The 19,762-nt window shown below is 53.2% G+C and overlaps 1 protein-coding gene across 5 annotated transcripts in view; it reads left to right on the forward strand.

Annotated features, from left to right (window-relative positions):
* LOC308237946 (vesicle transport protein SFT2B) overlaps window positions 1–19,762 on the forward strand; it is a 51,525-nt gene that overhangs the window by 13,189 nt on the left and 18,574 nt on the right. The window contains exons 8-9 of one of the 5 annotated variants that reach the window (XR_013959504.1): window positions 1,409–1,508; window positions 2,855–5,723. The exons of 1 other annotated variant lie outside the window; for it this stretch is intronic. Coding sequence is in view for 1 of the 4 variants with exons in the window: in XM_080649347.1 (XP_080505473.1) it covers window positions 1,409–1,448 (40 nt within the window). In the remaining 3 variants the exon portion in view is untranslated. Of the gene's footprint in view, window positions 1–1,408; window positions 5,927–19,762 lie in introns of those variants that run through there. 3 more of the 5 variants (XR_013959503.1, XM_080649347.1, XM_080649346.1) reach the window with 3 other exon arrangements.

The following is a 19,762-nucleotide window of genomic DNA, read 5'->3' on the forward strand; positions in this document are numbered from 1 at the left end:
TGTATACCTATTCATAGGTTAGTAAGCTAAGGTCACCCCGCCCCCATACAGGCAGCGATGGGCGTCGACCCAGGCCACCTGCACATTCTGCTGTGATCTGTCGTGTCTGTGCACATGCCCACCCATTAGCTGGCAGCTTTGAGATTTTCTCATATCCCTGAGCCAGAGGTGGAGGGATCGAAGCTCGTGCTGTCTTCCTGCAGCATCAACTGGGGATGATTCAGGGAGGAGTCTGTGAAGGGAAGTCAGCAGGGCCGGGGTTCCTGTGAGCAGTGCAGCCTTGGCGACCTTGGCAGCCCACTGCCCCTCCGGCCTCAGGGCTCCTGACGACTAGAGCGGGTTGGCCCTTCCAGCGCAAAGGTTCTGACCCCAAACCTTAAATTGGCACCGTCCGTGGTCTTTGCCTCTGACTCTGTTCTCATGTCACCATTTAATTTCCATTCTTCTCTTGTTAACCAACATGTGTTTCCTAAACTGTATTGAGAAAAAGAAAAATGGTGTGAGCAGGGGCAGCAGGCTTACGTCTGACGCCTCCCAGGTCTGTTGCCGACGGTGATGTGGACGCTGGGAGTGACTGGACGAGACCTTGGAAGCCCCTCGCGTTCACGGGGGCGGTGGCTTTGTGAAGGACTCCAGCCTTCCAGATCCCCAATGTGACATGTGCATATGAGCTTCCGTGAGGGGCCCTTTCTCACGGAGAGCACTTCCTGGGGCCACAGGGCAGAGCAGAGCTTAGGAAACGTTCTTCTAGAATCACCTTGCTGTTAAAGCGCACGGGAGTACACGCCCTCACCGCCCTGCAGCGGGATCCAAGGCCGGGGCACGGGTGCTGCTGGGAATGGGCGGGGCCGGGGATGCCGGAGCCCGCGCATCGAGTAGGGCAGCGGTTGGGTGAGTGCCGTCTTCCCGTGCGGCTCGCACTGCGTTCCCAGGAGCAGTCGGTGAGCTCCTGCTGTAAGGTGCCCTGTGCTAGGAGCTCCTGGCGGATGTCCCTTGGCGCGATGGCTGCTTGCTTAGAACGAAGGAACCCGAGAGGCTATTTCGCTAAAGGCATTGACTGCATTCTGTGCTTCTGGTTGCTAGAAAGTGCACCCTCCTGGCGTGTCCCTTGGTTCCTGATGGTCTCTACTTCCTTCCTGTCTTTTCCTTTGGTCGTCATGATCGCTGGCTGTCAGCAAATTCCTACTCCATTCAATGCCCTCATTCCCACCGCTGGTCAGGAGTGTGCGTGGGGACACCCCTTTTCACAGATGAGACATTTGCAACTCAAACAAGGCAAGCGACCTCCTAGGGGGTCTGACCCCACAGTCTGGTGCTTGCTGCTCTGCAAGGTGCTACTCTGGGTGCCAGGAAGTGGACAGGAGCTGGGGTGACCATCTCCCATTCACCTTTGTGTTTTTCCTCCTAGGGATGCTGTGAAGAAGTGTTTTTCTGCGTGTCTTGAGTAACAGGCGGCCAGTTTCGCAAAGCTTTGAACGGCACTGCGGAAGGAAGCTGGCAGACACTCTGTAAATACCTTTGAATCTCTCTCTCACAGACACCGGCCTTTCCTCTGCGGCAATGGGTTCCCGCGACCTGAACGTGTACGGACACTCTGGGAGGCACGCTGTGTCCCCAGCCCCGGTGTCTGTAGCAGCAGGAGGGGTGGGCTCTGTGTCTTCCTCACCCTCTGGTGACAGGCGGTGTTTCTGAATCTGAACGTCGGCCCTTGCAGATTCCGCCCCGGCTGGGATGGGTTTTAACATCAGCGCACACCTTTAAACCTGAGGTTTCTAGCTTACTTTCCTCATGAGCTCCTGGAACTAGATCGAGAACAAAGCCCCAGGGAAAACGCTGCTTTTCCTTTGGGAGAGCCGACAGGAGGTGAACATGTTTGCTGTCCTCTGCTGTATTTTTTCTTCATTCATTTCCGTTCTGGAGTGGAGCCAGGGGAGAGGGTGGGAAGACAGCCCAGGGCCCCTGACCTGCAGGCATTCCCAGTGTTGGCGCTTGAGCCCGTGCTGGAGACGCTGGAGAAGGCGCCCGTGGCTGCAGGCAGGCCCAGCTCAGCCGGATGGCCACCCCCACGTGCTCTCGACAAGCCTCGTGGCTGAGCAGTTGAGGAAACGGAGGGTCAGAGAGGGGACCAGTTCTACCCAAAGCTACGGCTGGTGGCAGAGCCAAGCCAGAGCAGGCGCCCAGCCTCAGCCTCTCTCAGGACCCTGTGTTTCCCGGGGTGGCCCTGGGGTGCTCCTGGGCCTGGGTCCCTGCTTCCCTCCGCCAGCCTGCGACTTCTCGGGCCCGATCTCTGCCACTGCGGTGGCTCCGGCCTGTCTCCCTTTGGGAGGCGCCCTGACCTGTGGCCTCTGTTCTCTGCGTGTCCTTGAGCCATGGCCGCCTGACCATCAGAACGTCCTGTCTTGGCTGCCGAGTTCTTGGCATTAAAGAACCTTGGCAGTCTTGCTGGCCTTTCTGTCCTTGCCCAGCTCCAGCCGCCCAGGCGGGCCCTTGCTCGGCACCTCCCCACCAAGGCCGTGGTGGTCCCCGGCCGTGGCTGTTGCCGGACTCTTTCTGAGACCCAGACCGGCCAGCCTTTGCTTCTGAGCTGGGAGGTCTGAGCAGGCCTGAGCGAGGCTGCGGTGCTGAACCTGCTTTCAGCCGGAAGGGACATTGAACGATACCCTCTGGCTTTTATAGGTCCCGGTGCCTCTTGGAGAGAGTGCAGGGCTCCGAAGGGCGCTGCACGGCCTCACGATGCACCAGGGTGTGTAGATGGTGGGAGTGAGCATGGGTGTTGATGTCAGACCCGTCGGACTGGGAGTTGCGGCTCTGTCACATGCCATGTCGAACAAGTCACCTAACCTCTGGCCCTCAGATTGCTCGTGTTTGGCCAACGGGAATAAATCTGCACCGGTTGTGGCAGGAGAGGGCCCAGCATGGTGGTGGGTCGCAGTAAGTATTGTTTAATCCCAGAAGTCACGGATGGCCGTGGCAGGTGACAGGGTGCGTGTCTCTGGCCGTTAACTTACCTAAAAGCCGTGCCCCGTACAGCGTGTCCGCACTGCAGGTGTCGCATGTGCGATGGCATTTAAAGTTCACAGTACCTTGCCCGGGGTGGTCCCATCTCCATTGTTCACGGGAGTGGCCTCAGGTCTGTGCGGATCCCACCAGGAGGGGGCGGTGGCTCGCAGAAAAGCGGCTTTTCCCTGCCTCTGTGGCCTGGGGCCAGTTTGCTCCGACTTCTCCCGTCAGGACACTTGGGCAGCATGGCCGTGGTCCTGCCTTCCAGGACCTTCCAGAATCCTGAGTTTCTCCTGCTGCTGCCTGTTCTTTGTTTGCTTCAGATTTGTTTTTGTGGGAGGAAGACATCCATTTCAAATCTGCTGAATACCGTTACCAAGCAACTGCTGGTTTACTGCAACCTAGTGGGTGGGAGAGACGGGGCGTGGAGAATTGGGGTTTCAGACCCGGGGCTGTAGGGCTCTTCCTGCTCCCCTGCCTTGCATGCTCTCTGCGTGGGGGAGAGACCATAGCATCTTGGGAGTGGAGGGGACCACTGAGGTGACGCCTGCAGACGGGATGTGCTCACCTGAGGTCACAGTTCCAGCTGTGTGCAGCAGGACCCCCCCCCCCCCCCGCCACCCCTTCCTCCATGGTCCTGCTCCCTGAGGCCGCTGTGCTGGGAGGTTGGGAGCAGCTGGCCAGCAAGCTCCTGGCCTCCTCTCCACGCCCCGCAGAGCCTGCCTCCCACCTCCTGTCTCCCTCTCAAAGACGGTTCCCTCTGCCTCTAGTCTCGGCTCCTCGGCATGGTTGTGCCCCGGCCACGGCTGCCAGGCCCGCTGGCTCCTTGTCCCCCTCTCCCGGGCAGGCCGACGTCTCTGAAAGAGCAAAACTGCCCCCAGCTGAGCATTGTCACGGGTGTTTACTGGTGCGAGGAGCTTCTGTCCTCTGGTGGGGAGACCCTCCCTCCCACCCCAGGCAGTGTGTGCTCTAAATACAATGGAGAAGTGGGGTACCTTAAAAGAGGGTGCGAGGGGCGTGGGCATGCTGCTCTGGCTGCGTCTGGCTTGGGGAGCGCCATGGGTGATGGCTGTTGCCGCAGTGAGACCACGTGGAATGAGTTAGGAGGCGGCCGCAGGGCTGTGGCTGGGGACGCCTCTGTGTGGGGCAGCCGGCCGGCCCTGTCCCCTCAGAGCACGGCTGCACAGCAGAGCGGTTGAGGCTTACAGAGCCACGTGGCTAGGTTTCTGACAGTTTTGATTTTACAGCCCAAGTGTTTTTTGATGTACGACATGCAGTAGTTTCTTTGCAGGTGTTATTTTTGTAAAAGCTAACAGACCTTACACGGAAGTTAAATGCAGATTTATATCCGTCTCTTGATAAGACATTAACAAAAGAATTTAGATTTAGAAGTCCAGATTTTTTTGGGAGTCCTTACTTAAAACATTGGGAGGTTAATTTATGTGTTTAAGTACCTTCTAACACAAAACTTGGTGAAATTCTGAGATCTTGAGGGTTTTATTTGAGTAAAGCGGGAAGGTGCTGTGCAATGTATTTAATCCCAGTTCACTCAAGATACAGGGTGTCTAGTTCCCCTTTTGAGCGCTTTCCAGTTCTACCCCATGCATGGGTGACCTCCGGCGTGCACCAGTGCTGCTCCCGGGGCGCCAGCAGGCACCCGCTCCAGGGTCGGAGAGGCCCAGGAGTCCGGTGGGAGCCGCAGAGCCTGGGTACATGGACAGAACAGGATTCCCTCCTCCCCAGCAGGAGCGGGCCAGCTGATAATGGCTCAGAAATGTGTGGAACATCCTGTCGCTCGGACGAGCTCAGAGCAGGGAAGAGTGAGTCCATGGGACAGGAGGGACCGGCTCTTTGAAGACAAAGGTCGGTCCATAGCATTGTGATAGATCAGCGATTTCAACCTTCTCATCATGGGGCACAAACTAACTGCTAAAATTCTGTGGCACACCAAAAAAACACACCACACGTTTTTTGACAACTTGACCAAAAAAAGAATAGGTGTAATTTTGGTTCATTCACGCTGGATGACTGTTGTGTTGGCTGTTGTCATTTTTTTATTTGGCAATCTACGGGAGAAGAGGTCAGTGCCTGGGCTAACAGTCAGGGGGTGCACGTTTTAGAATTCTTTTGGCGCACGGGGTGACAGTCAGTGTAATGAACAATACTAGCGTGTGCCTTCATAGCAGAGTGATGTCACTACACCTAATAAACAGAACCAGAACCGTCACAGGTGAAAGCTCCCTGATGAGAACGGGCTGCCCGCTCTGAGCATCCTGCCAGGCATCCTGGGACCACGCAGACGAGTCTGGGCCGGTGCGGCTGCGGCAGGAGGCAGTGAGGCTTCCCCTAAGTCCGGACGAACCTTGGGTTTGTGAAATGTCCTACAGGAGAACCCTAGCTCACAGTTAATCTTGCCTTTCTGCTATGACACAGGTTTACTTTGCCTTCCGTATATCTGCTTGACTTAGCCACTTAGAACAAGGAAAGGAAACACAAAAAAACCCCCTCTGAACGCATATTTTTTGCTGCATTTGTAAATGGATCGTGAAGGTGGGGGTGAGGATGTTCAGAAACCCATGGAAATTTCTGTGCCTTCAGAACATTGTGCCTGTTCAATATGATGAGCTTTTAAAACACTTTGTTAAAACGCGATCCCGTTTTTGTAATTGTATAGTCAACAATTTTGGATGTTGCTGATTGCATCACTGAATTTTTTAAAATCCAAAAATGTTTGTGTGTGTGCTCCTTTTCCTACCTTGAGACTATTTCATACAATAAAGATTGTGCTCTTTTTACTAGCTCATTTCAGAGAGAATTTTGCTGATATAAGCTATTTCACACACCCCCCCCAGAAAAGAATCACAAAACAATTCTTTTTTTGTTTTGCTTTTTCCCTTCTTTAATAAATGATAACGTTATGATCTTTAATAAAGCTAGTGTTGCCTCTTACTCTTGTTTGCATTTCCAGGAGTCACTACACCAAATGACGATTGTATGACTGTAAGGAAAGACCACGCCCCTAATATGAATCCTTAGTGGGGAGCATACATTGTAGGCACTTACAGGTGTTTATTAAGCTGAGTTGATATTGGTCCTCTCTTTCAGAGGACCTGGGGATGGGTCTAAGGACAGTTTTGAAGGTGTTTGAGAGGTAGGTTGTTTTGGGGCTGTTGCTATACACCTAGCTTGTTTAGTCACATTGAATAAACTAGGATTGTCAGATTCATTAGCATAAAGTTTATAATTTTTTAAAATTCTTTTCATGTCTATAGGATTTATAGTGTCCCCTCTTTCATTGCAGAGACTGGTACTTTGCGTCTCCTCTCTTTGCCTGAGGTTTATGCATTTTATTGATTGTTTCAAAGAAACATCAGTTAAAAAGATTTGAACGAGTATTTGACAAAAGAAGATATGTGAATGGTTAACAAACATATCTAATACTAGAGGCCCGGTGCACAAATTCGTGCACGGGTGGGATCCTGGGTGGCCTGCAGGGATTAGGCCAAAACCCGCAGTCCAACGCCGCCTGCAGCTCCTACCTGCTGCTCCCGCTCATCCCGACCCCACTGTGCCTGCCATGGGCTCGCGCCTAATCAGTCCCGATATTGAGAGGCTCGCGCTGCCATAGTAGTGCTTGCCAGCCATGAGCCCTGTGTCTGATGCCCTCCCAAGGGGAGTGGCCTGCGGGATCGGGCTGAAACCGGCTCTCCAACATCCCCTGAGGGGTCCCGGATTGCGAGAGGGTGCAGGCCAGGCTGAGGGACCCCACCGGTGCATGATCGGGCCAGGGAGGGACCATGGGAAGGCTCCAGGGTGTGTCTGGCCCATCTCACTCAGTCCCGATCAGCCGGACCTCAGCAGCAAGCTAACCTATGTGTCGGAGCATCTGCCTCCTTGTGGTCAGTGCACGTCATAGCGACTGATCAACCAGTTGACTGCCCCCTGGTGGTCAGTGCACGATATAGCTAGCTGTTGAGCAGCCTTAGCATATCATTAGCATACTAAGGGCCCAGTGCATGAAATTCGTGCACTGGGGAGGGGTCCCTCAGCCCAGCCTGCCCCCTCTCACATACTGGGAGCCCTCAGGGGATGTCCTACTGATGGCTTAGGCCGCAGTCTGACCTCCCTTTGCAGGAGGCGACCTGGCTGATCAGGGGAAGGCGCCAGCCCCATCATCCTGCTGCTGCAGCCACTGCCAGTCACTGCAGCCGCCAAGGTATTTTCATCAAACCGGACTCCAGTCCCTTCACCATGAAAAAATGTCAACTTTCTTTAGGCATTTTCAAGATGTGTCTTTCATAGGATATGACATTTCTTTCTTTATTTTTCTTTTATCCTCACCTGAGGATATGTTTCCATTGATTTCTTTTCCCCTTCCCTCCAATCCCAGGCTCGGCCCCTTACCAAGCCTAAAGCCTCTGCCAGAGGAGAGCAGGAACTGCGTAAAGTGCAGCTAAAGCAGTGCTTAGAGGGAAATTTATAAATTATATTAGAAAAGATGAAAGATCTAAAATCAATTATTTAAGCTCCCACCTTAAAAAGCTAGGAGAATCAGTTAAACCCAAAGTAAGTATAAGAAAAGAAATAATAAAGGTAAGAAAATAAATCAATTAAATGAAAAACAGATAACCAATCATGAAATGAAAGTGGGTATTGTTTATTGTAAAATACATCACGGAAGTGCACATACACAAAAAACATACAGTGGGATGATTTATCAGAGTGAACTGCCCCCTGGTGGTCAGTGCACGATATAGCTAGCTGTTGAGCAGCCTTAGCATATCATTAGCATACTAAGGGCCCAGTGCACGAAATTCGTGCACTCGGGGGAGGGGGGGTCCCTCAGCCCAGCCTGCACCCTCTCACAGTCTGGGAGCCCTCAGGGGATGTCTGACTGACGGCTTAGGCCTGCTCCCGGTCAGTTGGACATCCTTAGCACTGCCGTGGAGGCGTGAGCCCAGCTTCTGGCTGAGCGGTGCTCCCCCTGTGGGAGCGCACTGACCACCAAGGGGGCAGCTCCTATGTTGAGCGTCTGCACCCTGGTGGTCAGTGCATGTCATAGTGACTGGTCGTTCTGCTGTTTGGTTGATTTGCATATTAGCCTTTTATTACATAGGATTGTGTTATTGTATGAAGATTAAAAACCAAATAAAACTAAATCCTTGACTTTAAAAATGCATTCTTAGGTGGTAAAATTAAAATGACAGGCAAGGAAGTTATTTGCATAAAGTTAAGATAGTGATGACTTCGGGAGGGTTGGAGAGGTTAATGATTGGGAAGGGGCACCGTGTGCAGGCGGACCCTGGGTGCTGGTCATGTCCTATTTCTTGATTAAGTGGAATTTACATTTACAAGATGTTCACTCTGATAAATCATCCCACTGTATGTTTTTTGTGTATGTGCACTTCCGTGATGTATTTTACAATAAACAATACCCACTTTCATTTCATGATTGGTTATCTGTTTTTCATTTAATTGATTTATTTTCTTACCTTTATTATTTCTTTTCTTATACTTACTTTGGGTTTAACTGATTCTCCTAGCTTTTTAAGGTGGGAGCTTAAATAATTGATTTTAGATCTTTCATCTTTTCTAATATAATTTATAAATTTCCCTCTAAGCACTGCTTTAGCTGCACTTCACAAATTTTGATATAATGTATTTCATTTTAATTGGGTTTGAAATATTTTCTCATTGCCCTGTGATTTCTTCTTTGACCCTTTGATTATTTGGAAGTGTATTTAACTTTCAAACACTTGGAGATTTTCCAGACATCTATTATTGATTTATAGTTTCATTCTTTTGTAGTCAGAGAACATACTCCAAATGATTTTAATCCTTTAACATTTATTGGGCCTTGTTTTATTATTGCCCAGCATATCGTCTATCTTGGTAGGTGTTTCAGGTGTATTTGAAAAGATTGTGTATTTGTTGGGTGGAGTATTCTATAAATATCAATTATGTCAAATTGTCTCATAGTGTTGTTCAAGTTCTAACCTTACTGATTTTGTCTACTTCTAGAAATTATAACTTGGGTTTAACTATTCAATCAGTTGTTTACACTTTGCTTATTTTAAACCTTTTGAAAAATAAAACACACAAAGAGACAAAATAAAATACAAAACAATAAAGAATGTACAGCTCAACGATGGTATAACCACCACCCACATCGAGAAATAGAACGTTGCCAACACCTCAAAGTTGCCTTGTGCTGCTGTGCGGTATTGCCTCCTGTGTCTCTCAGAGATCACTGCCATCCTGTGTGCAGCGTCCAGCGCCCAGCGTCCCTGCGCTAGTTTTCTTCAGAATGCCTTCCTTTCTTCGTTTTACTGAGCTTTAATTGACATGTAGCCCTGGGCAAGTTTAAGGTGTACAGTGTAATGACTTACATATACTGCAAAATGATTACCGCAATACGTTTAGTTAACATCGATCATTTCATATAGATAGAAAAAAAGTGTGTTTTTTCTCTCCCTGTGATGAGCTGCAGATGGTTCACGAAACCCCTGGGCCTCTGAACAGGGTCGGAAGGAAGAGGTGGGAGCCTGTCGCATAGAAAAACAAGCCAGCGAAGGGCTAGACGCGAACCCTGTAGTGATGGAGGGCATGGGAGTCATGAGAATGCAAACCCAGGATGGTGCCACCACACTGCTGAGTCCAAGGACCGAGCAACTTCGTGAAGCTGAGAGGAGCCCCTTCAGCCTCACCTTGGAGAGTGTGGGGGGTGGGGTGTAAACACTGTTTCTGTGCCGAGGGCCAGGTGCGAGCGAGCCCGTCACTTGCTGGTGTGATGGCCGTCTGCTGATTCCTCCTCGCCTGTCCCAGCGCCTTCCAACGCAGTCTCTTCATCGCAGCCAGCGTGGTCTCTGCACGAGCCTTCCGTTGCCTTTAGGACGAGGCGTGTCTCATACTTAGACCCACAGGGCTGTCCGGCCTGGTGTCATCTGCTTCTCCCTTTTCATCTGTCAGTCCTGTCTCCGGTCGTCTGTCCTGCCGTGTGCTCTTTGCACGTGCTGTTTCATCTGCCTCTGTCCCCTCTGCCAGATGACTCCTCTCCTGCACGTTTCAGAGTCGGCCTCGCTTCCTCGGGGAGCGCCCCCCTGACCCCCCGCCCCCACTCTGTGTTGTCCTTGGCAGACTCGAAGTCCCCTGAGGGCTGAGTCTGTTGTTGCTGCCTGCCGTGCCCCCCGCACAGCACCCAAAGGAGAACAGGCTCCCCCGAGTTGATGCTGAATGAATGGAAGCCTGAAGGGGAGGTCCCAGGCAGGCAGGCTGACTGGCCTGCAGACAGTTTGTCTGTCCCCACACCATATTTAAGATGTCTTTGCTTTGGGTGCCTTTGGGTGGCACGCGCCTTTTCATTTCTCCAGTCTGAGTGCCCACCTTGGGTCCCAGGCCCGATGTCGGTGTCCCTGGCTTAGCTGCATGAGGGTGGGTAGCTGCAGGGAAGTCAGGAGCCTTTTAACGTGGTCAACCTGGAGGACAGGGTGTCCCTGCCCCGGTGCTGTTCCCTCATCACCATCGTCAGCGACTGAATGGAGGTTTGGAATGACGTTCTCGTAGATCCCTGGAGACTCGGGGCAGAATTCACCTTGGGTGACGTTTCCGGTGAAAACTCAGCTGTTTGGGGTCTGACGAATAGTGGGCTGCCAGTGGCTTTATAGTCTAACCTTTCGGACACGGAGAGGGATGGGCTGTCGGCGTGGGAGGGTGTGTGACGAGTCTCTTAGGACATCGGGTTGGAACTGCCCCCCCAGACACTAATGAAAGAGTAATCCTCCCTAAATTGCCCCAAAGCTAGTAATCCCCTGGCTGCAGGTTGGTGATTAGACAAGAAAGGCAGAGCAGCTGTCTTTTTGTTCGGTTTAATTAGGACCAAGTACCTGGGCGAGTGTTAATTTCCTGGGGGCACGGGAGGGGGAGCAGGTGTCAGGTCTCTGCAGGGACTGAATGTACAGACGAGGGCTCTGCCCGGTGGGTGCCGGGCGGCTCGGCCAGGGCAGCTCCAGGCCTGGGCTCAGGTTGCCTGGCTTTCCACTTCTGCCCTTTGCGTCGGAGACACGGCGCTGTGTGCCGAGGAGAGCGGTGCGATCAGGTGTCCGCCAGGCCGCACACCTTAATTAATACCCCTCCGCTCACCCCGGGGGAAGCAGCAGGGCAGCTGCTGGACCTGGGGACAAAACCGCCTCGTCCTCAGGCAGAACATGGAGCCCCTAACCCCCCGCCCAGGTCAGGGCCGGAGGTCAGAGCTGGCATGGGTCCCCAGTTCCCAAATTCCAGCCGGTGTCCAGGGTGTTCACAGGCGGACTGTGAGCTGCGGGCTACTCCTGGGGGTGAGTGTTCCTGCTCGCGGTGCACCTGGACGCCATCCACCACTCCTCCGTGTTCTCTGTGCTGGGAAATGGCATCACCAGCCCAGCCTTCCAGCCAGACCCCAGGGCATCCTCGCGTGCGCCGTCTCCCCAGACAGCCGCGTCCTGTGGATCCCACCTTCTAAAGAGCGGCCCCGGCTGCCATGCCCTCCGCATCCCCACCGCACCTGCTGGCTCACCCTCACCACCCTGCCCGCCTCCCAAAATGCCAAGCTTGTCTCCTTGCTGAATGAAGCGCCGCTCTATCACCCAGGGCGGCTTTGGTAAGCTTCAGCCTTTGTGATGTGTGAGCCTCACCCCCACTTGCTGGGTTAGTATTCTCACTTAAGTAGTTCTCTTATTTACTTCACGTTTCCTTGTCCTGATCAATTCTGCCCTGGAAGACACAGGTTTCACAGCTAGTTCTGTTTCTCTGGCAAACCTGTTACAACCACCGTGTTGGGCCCGTGCCACCGGCAGGTTTGCCTGTGGGAAATACGGAATGCCCAAATGCCGCTAAGTTTCCTCTCGTCCACGTTCCACCGCCGAACTCCTCCAGGTTCTTGCAGCGCTCCGTGTTTCACGCCTCCAGCCTCTTCACGGGATCGCTCTGCCTGGAGTGCAGCTCGTCCTGTGCGCACTGCCCGGTTTCTGGGCCTCCTCTGGCGGCTTCCCTTCCAAACGTCACTGCCGCTTGCTGGCCCTTGTCTGCCTCCGGGGCAGATGAGGAGACATAGCAGCACTGTGTGAGCGGGCTGAGTGAATGCTGGGATTGATGCCCGGGAAGCACTCCCTCCTGTGGTCATAAAGCCAGCGGACGTCGGGAGAACGCGGAGGTTTCGGCTCCTCCTGGCACGGGAAGCAGGAGGAGTGATGGTGTTGGCTGCCCAGGACCCAGGGCTGTGCGTGGCCTCCAACTCAGTGGCTCAGTGCCGTGGACTAGTCACTCAGCCAACCTTTGTAGCCCAGCTGCCTCGCCTAAATGGTGGACATAGTCATAGCACGTGGCCCACAGGGTTCCCATAGGGAGTAAGTGGGATCACCCACATAAACTGCTTAGCGTATTGTGTGCTTGTCAATCAGCACCACTTCGAAAGACACTAAGAAAACAACCATGGCCTTCCCAAATATCTATTGTACAGAATTTTTATCTAACGGTTAAAACTGTAAAATACAGAGAAATGGTAAATGTACAGGAATGGAAGGTTGGGTAAGTGAAACATGACCCATTCCTAAGACGGAATAATTTACAAACAGTAAAGTGATAACATTATTGGATAACATGGGAGAAGTGTCTTTATATGTTGTTGAATTAAGAATTAGATATAAATTAATAAATCTTACTAATGTTTCATTTACTCATATGGTTAAAAACTTACAGGAAACAAACCAGTATTCCTCTGTCCCCCTCCCCAGAGGCAGTTACTGCCCTCTCTTTCTTTAAACATTTTTAAAAATTGTATTGATCTTTTAGAGAGAGGTGGGGCGGGGAGAGAGAGAGAGAGTGGTTGTCCCCCGAATGGGCCCATGGGATCAAACCCACAGCCTGGGTGAGAGCCCTGACGGGGAACCACGGCCACCTTTTGGTGTGTGGGAGGACGCTCCCACCAGCTGTGCAGCCGGCCAGGGGCGTCGCCGCCCCCTCTTTATGCTGTTACATCCGCCATTTCTCTCCACACTGCTGGAGGGGTATGTGTGCTGCCAAGTTTGTTGATTTTCAGTGTTAGACACAGTTTACTCTCTTCCTACCACAGAAGACGTGAAGTTAGCACCCCCTTTTCCCTGCCGCACAAGCTTCCCCTTTCCTCATCACCCCAACATTATGAGCTTTTGTTAAATCGATATTTACATTTTCACAATTGCATTTCTAGTTGAGGTCCAGTCTACTGTGATTACAGTTCCTTTCCTGGACAATTCTGTTTTCTCCCTCAGAGCTGTAGTTGCCTCTGCTTTTTTCACCTGTTTTCTGGCTTGCTTGTTTTCAATGTGCGCTGGTGGGCAGAATTCGAAGATGGCCCCCAAGGTTCTGTCCCCTGGTGGAAAAGCCCGTGCCAGCCCCTTCTTGAGGGCGGCAGGGCCTCTGAAGATGACGGGTGTCGCTCCTGGGTTATGGCAAAAAGGACTTTCCATATGCAGTTAGGGTTCCTAATCAGTTTACTTAGTTAATAAAAGGGAGTCGTTTTAGGTGGGTCTCCCCTAATCACATGACCCCTTAAAAGAGGAGAAGGTCCCTCCCACTGCTCAGGAGGGAGAGAGCACGCAGGGAGGTTCTGCACGGATGGCCTGGAGGCCTGTGGGAGCCGCGGGCCTCGGCCTGTGACCGGGAACAGTCTGCCGGCAGCCTGCCCGCTGGAAGGGACTGACTGTAGTTACCGTTCCTTTTGTTCTCTTCTGCTGCCTGCATGGACTGTTTCCTCAGAACTTCTTTTTTTGCTTTGGTTTCGCTTAAATGTTGGCCGGTCCCTGATGGTGTGGTCCCTGACGGTGTGGTTGAGGCACATAGATGATGGTGAACTGCCTATGAGCAACAGCAGGCGTGACAAAGGTTGGCCTTCCTTCCCCATGTGATTGGGGCTGGCGGTACTTGGGGTCATTTCACTGAGGAATCAAGTCTCTTACCTAAGGACTGTGTCTTTCATTTTTGTTGTTAAATCTCACCCGAGGAGATATATATATATTTTAAATTGATTTCAGAGAGGAGGGGAGAGGGAGAGAGAGATAGAAACATCAATGATGAGAGAGAATCATTGGCTGCCTCCTGCATGCCCCCTACTGGGGATGTGCCCTTGACCAGAATTGAACCCGGGGCCCTTCAGTCCACAGGCCAACGCTCTATGCACTGAGTCATACCGTCCAGGGCTCACCCAAGGATATTTTTCCATTGATTTTTAGAGACGGTGGGAAGGAGGGAGGGAGAGGAGAGAGAGAGAGAGGCAGATGTGTGAGAGACAACGTGCCATAACTAGAGCGGAGATCGAACCTACAACCCAGGTACGTGTCCGTACTGGTCATTGAACCCGAGACCCTTGGCTGCGTGGGTGGACGCTCCGCTCTACCTACTGCGCTCCCAGCCAGGGCAGGACCGTGCCTTAATCCTCTGTGTTCAGTGTGGTCCTTACACCCACCCCGTCAGCGACTCCTGACTCCGAGGACAAACCCTTTCATAGGGTTCTGTGAGACCTCTCTTCTGAAAGTCAGGCTCTTGCTTTCCGAGGCAGCAGGGAGGGACCGCTGCCTGGCTGGTGGCTGGGGGTCTCCAAGGGAACTGTTTCTGATACAAACTTTCAAGACATCGTCCCATCGCCTGGTCCCACCCAGACGCACCCACACCCTCCCTTTCAGAGGAGAGCGATGGCCCAGGCCCCGAGATGCTCAGACTTCCCTGCACACTGTCCTGCCTGTGGCTTCTCCCCGGAAGCTCAGCGTTCTCTGAGCTGCTCCTTCGTGACCTTTCCCGGCCCCTCTAACCACGTGCTCTCAGTGGCCGTCCCTGCTTCTCACCAGCTCCTCTGCCTGCCCTCCTCCCCCTTCCCTGGCCGTCCAGCACCGTGTGGGTCTCAACCGAGCGTCTCCTCCGCAGAGAACCTTTCCCTCCAAGCCCTTCCAACCCCGTCCTCCCACCCCGCCTGGCGTCCATGTCCCCCACTTCCCCTGTGCCACAGCCCGAGCCCGTCCCCTCCACGGTGGCTTGTCTGATTGTCACCTTCTCTCGTTAAATCCGGGAATGTGTAGCCACGCCTGCTCCATCCGCCCCAGGAGGCCTGGGCACCTCGCAGGCACCCAATGCGCTTTAGGAATGGTCCTCGCCCTGACTTCATCTTCCCTGTTGCTTTTATCCTCCTCCTGTGTTGACCCCCTGACTTTCTGTTGCAGCGAGAAGAGCCCACAGCCCCAGGGTCCACGTGGGGTTGAAGAGGAGGTGCTGTCCAGCCCTGGGTCCCTAGTCTGCTCCTGGTGCGTCTAGTATCTTCCCGGGAAGCGTGGGCACCCCCCGAGTGCGTGGCTGTCCAGGAGAACATGCGCAGAGCTTTCTGGCCCAAAGCTGCTCCGCACCCTGTGTCTGCGCTGGTTCCCCTCGCCGTGGGCAGAGCACTCCCTAGGGAGACGCTGAGGGACTTTTCTCCCTCCAGCCACAGGCGTGGCTCCGGGGGCGGGGGGCAGACCAGGCTCAGAGCTCTGCGTGTGGGAGGTGAGCAGAGTGTGGGTGTGTGGAGGTTCCGTCAGGAGAGGGGACCCTTTGGGGACGCCCTGGGAGAGATTTGCTCCTTTGTCCTGACCTGTGACCTGGGGCGGCGGTCACGGTCCCTGGTGGTGCCTTCGGCCTCCATCAGGCTCTGGGTCCGGGCTGGCTGGTGGCCCAGGGACGTAGGTTCTCGACGTGTCAGGAGGGCCTGTGTGGGCCTAGCGTTAGCCCGTCCTCCAGGGCCCTCCTTCTATAGGGGCCACATGCCACGATTTATACACAAACACGATTGCCCGGTTGTGGCAGTCGGGGCCTGGAACGATTTTAATTAACGGGCAAATGGTCCTCCACCCGCTGATTAGGCCTCTTCGGGTACAACACGATAAAAGCCGGATAATTTGGATGGAGTACTCTTCTTAAACGGTTCCTCTGTGCCAGCAGCCAATGGCAGGGAGGGCTCTCCCCCACCCCATCCAATGAGTGATTAAGAGAGGGCTTTTCTCCCCCCTCTGCCTCCACCCTCCCCAACTAAAGCTTAACAGGTTGGTGTATAATTTGGAGACTTGGAGGGTGTCATGCTAGGTAGGGGCTGAGGTGAGGGCCAGCATCTTCTCTCTGCTCTGCACTGTCCTCACAGCGAGTGAGAGGAGGAGGTGGGAGCAGGCAGGTAGGGAGCGTCTCCTTCTGAGGGGCCCGTGGCCATGAGTGAGCTGGGCGCGCAGAAGACCGGCGATGGCACCGTCTCCCGCCTGCTCAACGTGGTGGAGAGCGAGCTGCAGGCGGGGAGGGAGAAAGGCGACCCCACGGAGAAGCAGCTCCGCATCACGCTGGAGGACGCCCCTCTCTGGCAGAGGTTCAAGGAAGTCACTAATGAGATGATCGTGACCAAGAACGGCAGGTGACTTTCTCTGGGCCCTCGGGCGGCTGGGCTGGCGAGGGAGGTGAGGCCCCTTGAACATGGGGGCGGCGGTGCTGAGGTCTGATTAAACCCTGGAGAAGAGCAGCCTCCCACGCTTCTCCGGCCAACTGAGTGGATTTCTCTGGGATGGGCAGAGGTGTGTGTGCGTGTGTGTGCGTGTGTGTGCATGTGTGTGGTGGTGGTGGGGGGCGGTACCTGTCTTGCATGCATTTTCATGGAGAAATTACTCGGAAGGGGGCAGGCCCAGGGGGTTGGGAAATGGGCTCACATGTCAGCAAAGAGTGGCAGTTTTGACGGACGAGAGTGAGTCCTGGCGGAGACCTGCGACCCAACTGTTCAGAAAGGGCGAAAGGCAACTTTAGTTAGAAGCCGGGCTGTCTTTGCTGGAGTGCACAAACTTCCCGGAGATGTCTGACTAGTTGAAATTGGGAGCAAAAGGGCCAATTCGATCATTGCCTATCACTACATCTGCTTCCTGGTGTGTGTTTGGGGTGCGTGTTCGGCTGAGTGTGTGTGTGTGTGTGTGTGTGTGTGTGTGTGTGTGAGAGAGAGAGATGTGAGCCGTTGGGGTCACAGGTAATGAAACTGGCAGGTACCGCCTGAGCGGGGAGATTTCTTTTTGTTCATTGCAACCAATTGGGGAATAACAGAACCTGATCTCTGTTGGCATTTCTCAGATTCTATTAAACCTCGTCCGCTAAGAGGCTTGCAGGTAATTTTAGAAGCTTTCACTTAGTAGGAGAGAGAAGTATTTTGAATGATAATTTCACTGCTCCCTGCCTGGGCAGACCGACTCCCGACACTCAGCCGGTGCTCACTCATCGTGCGGTTCACGTGGCCCCGAAGGACAGAGTCGGGAGGCTGGTTGGCAGGTGGCTGGTGGTCGGTGCTGGCTGGCAGGACCGTGACAGCCGCCCAGAGAGAACCTCTGCTCCCGGGAGAGGGCGGCCAGCCGCCGCGCTTCGGGAGGCGTTTGTCCTTGTGCAGTTGTCTCCATTCCTGAGGTCTCGCTTCCCATTTTTGAGTAAAATGCCCAGAGGAGAGAGTGAACCTCTCCTTATTGCCCTGGGAGAACCGTGCACCCGAGTGCTGGCCTGTGACGTCGACACTGAAGTGCTTTGTGGTGACAGGAGTGCCAGGCAATGCATGGCGGTTGTTGCTGGTGCCAGGATGCCAGACTTGTTTGACATTTGTATTTTCCCTTTACTTCATATGTATGATGTGTTTATTTCTTTCAATATCTGTAATTGTTCCTACTCCTTAGAGGTAGCTGCTACACATTGTTTTTTTTTTGTTTGTTTGTTTTTTAAATATATTTTTATTGATTTTTTACAGAGAGGAAGGGAGAGGGATAGAGAGTCAGAAACATCGATGAGAGAGAAACATCGATCAGCTGCCTCCTGCACATCCCCCACTGGGGATGTGCCCGCAACCAAGGCACATGCCCTTGACCGGAATCGAACCCGGGACCCTTCAGTCCGCAGACCGACGCTCTATCCACTGAGCCAAACCGGTTAGGGCTACACATTGTTTTTGGTAGAAAGAGATATAAAACATGTTGTTTTTTGTTTGTTTAATCCTCACCTGAGAATATGTTTTGAGAGAGAAAGAGGAGAGAGAGAGAGAGAGAGAGAAACATCGATTGATTGCGTCCCTGACTGGGGATGGATCGAACCCACAACCCAGGTATGTGCCCTCACAGGGAACCGAACCCGCAACCTTTTACCAGCAGTGTACAGGATGCTGCTCCAACCACTGAGCCACCAGGCCAGGGCCGGATTTACCTTCTGTTCAAAGACGAGTGGTGGCACAATTGAAAACATCTGAGGATACCTGATAAGAGGCAGGACTTTCTGTTCCTTATTCTTTGTACTGCTGGTGTGGTTACTAACACCCAGCCTCACACTGTCTAGTGGGCTGTCAGCGGGTCCTTTATAAACGTAACACAAGTACAGCCACCACGTGGGAATATATTCATCCCTTTCTGTCAGGAATAAGCCACAGTCTGATGCCGTTACAAAGCTCAAGTTATTAATATGCCATGTTGGCATGCACTTTCTCTTGCCTTTTTTACCCATAACGTTTCTTTCTCCAAATTTAAAATGTAAAATCCTTCACAGGGTTGAAGTCATCTACCGTGAACTGTTCCTTATAGAAAAAGTGCGATGATGGTCAGCTTGGTTTCTCGCTGTTTCCCCCCTCCCGTGAACTGAGTCTTTCCTGGGCGTCTCCTAGGGCTCTGACCCTCGGGGCGCAGGCTCTCCCCGGGGACAGAGGCTGCTTCAGGCCTCAGGTGACGACGGGCGTCTCTGCGAGGCGGCCGCGGTGAGGAGTGATTGGTCTGGAGCGACCCGGCCTCCGTTCCCCGGGTGGAAGGGTTAGCAAGGCTTCCCTGTTCCTGCACAGACACGTCCTTGTTTCGTCACCTCGTTTACTACCTTCTCCGTCGCCCGCTTTTCTCCTAACCGCCTACTCCCGTGGTCGGCAAACTGCGGCTCGCGAGCCACATGCGGCTCTTTGGCCCCTTGAGTTTTTAGCAAAGGCCAGCTTAGGAGTACCCTAATTAAGTTAATAACAACGTACCTACCTATATAGTTTAAGTTTAAAATATTTGGCTCTCAAAAGAAATTTCAGTAGTTGTACTATTGATATTTGGCTCTGTTGACTAACGAGTTTGCCGACCACTGGAGTTGCCGACCACTGGCCTACTCCAATGTCTGCTTTTCCCCCTTCTCCTGGGAAGTAGCCCCTGTGTCTCCTCCAAACCCCCACTCCCTGTCTTCCTCACCCGCCCCTGAGCCCGAGGTGGGTGGTTGGTGGCCCTTCTCCGGGGAGAAGAATATTCCTGGGGATTCCTCCCAACCCGAGCCCTTTTAGTCATGCTGTGTGCGCCCCGTAGGCAGTGGGCTTTCTGACGTTCCTAGAAGCTCGGTGGGGGTCCTGCGCGCCCATGCACGCGCGGCCTCGTTGTCCTGGTGATGATAACCAGCTTGGAGAGCGCCCGGACTCACGGACTCACTGCTGAAAGGAGGGAAAGGCTCGCTTCCCAATGGGGAGCTGTTTCTGTGCGTAAATCGGAGGCTCACCTCTGACATTGATGAGAAGTAGCAAAGAGAGAGGATTTTTCCCGAAAACCACTGAATTATCCCCAGGACCTGGGATCCTGCCACCCACATTCCTCCTCCCTTTGTCCGTTTTAATACATCCTCTCCCTTTCCTTCTTTGTTTCTTTCCTTCTTTTTTATTGAGAACTTTTAGTGACTCATCGTCAGTCTTTCAGAGAGAACAACTGCAGTTCCTCCCGGAGCC

Source organism: Plecotus auritus, assembly GCF_963455305.1.
Source record: "Plecotus auritus genome assembly, chromosome: 12".
NCBI classification, from domain to species: Eukaryota; Metazoa; Chordata; class Mammalia; order Chiroptera; family Vespertilionidae; genus Plecotus; species Plecotus auritus.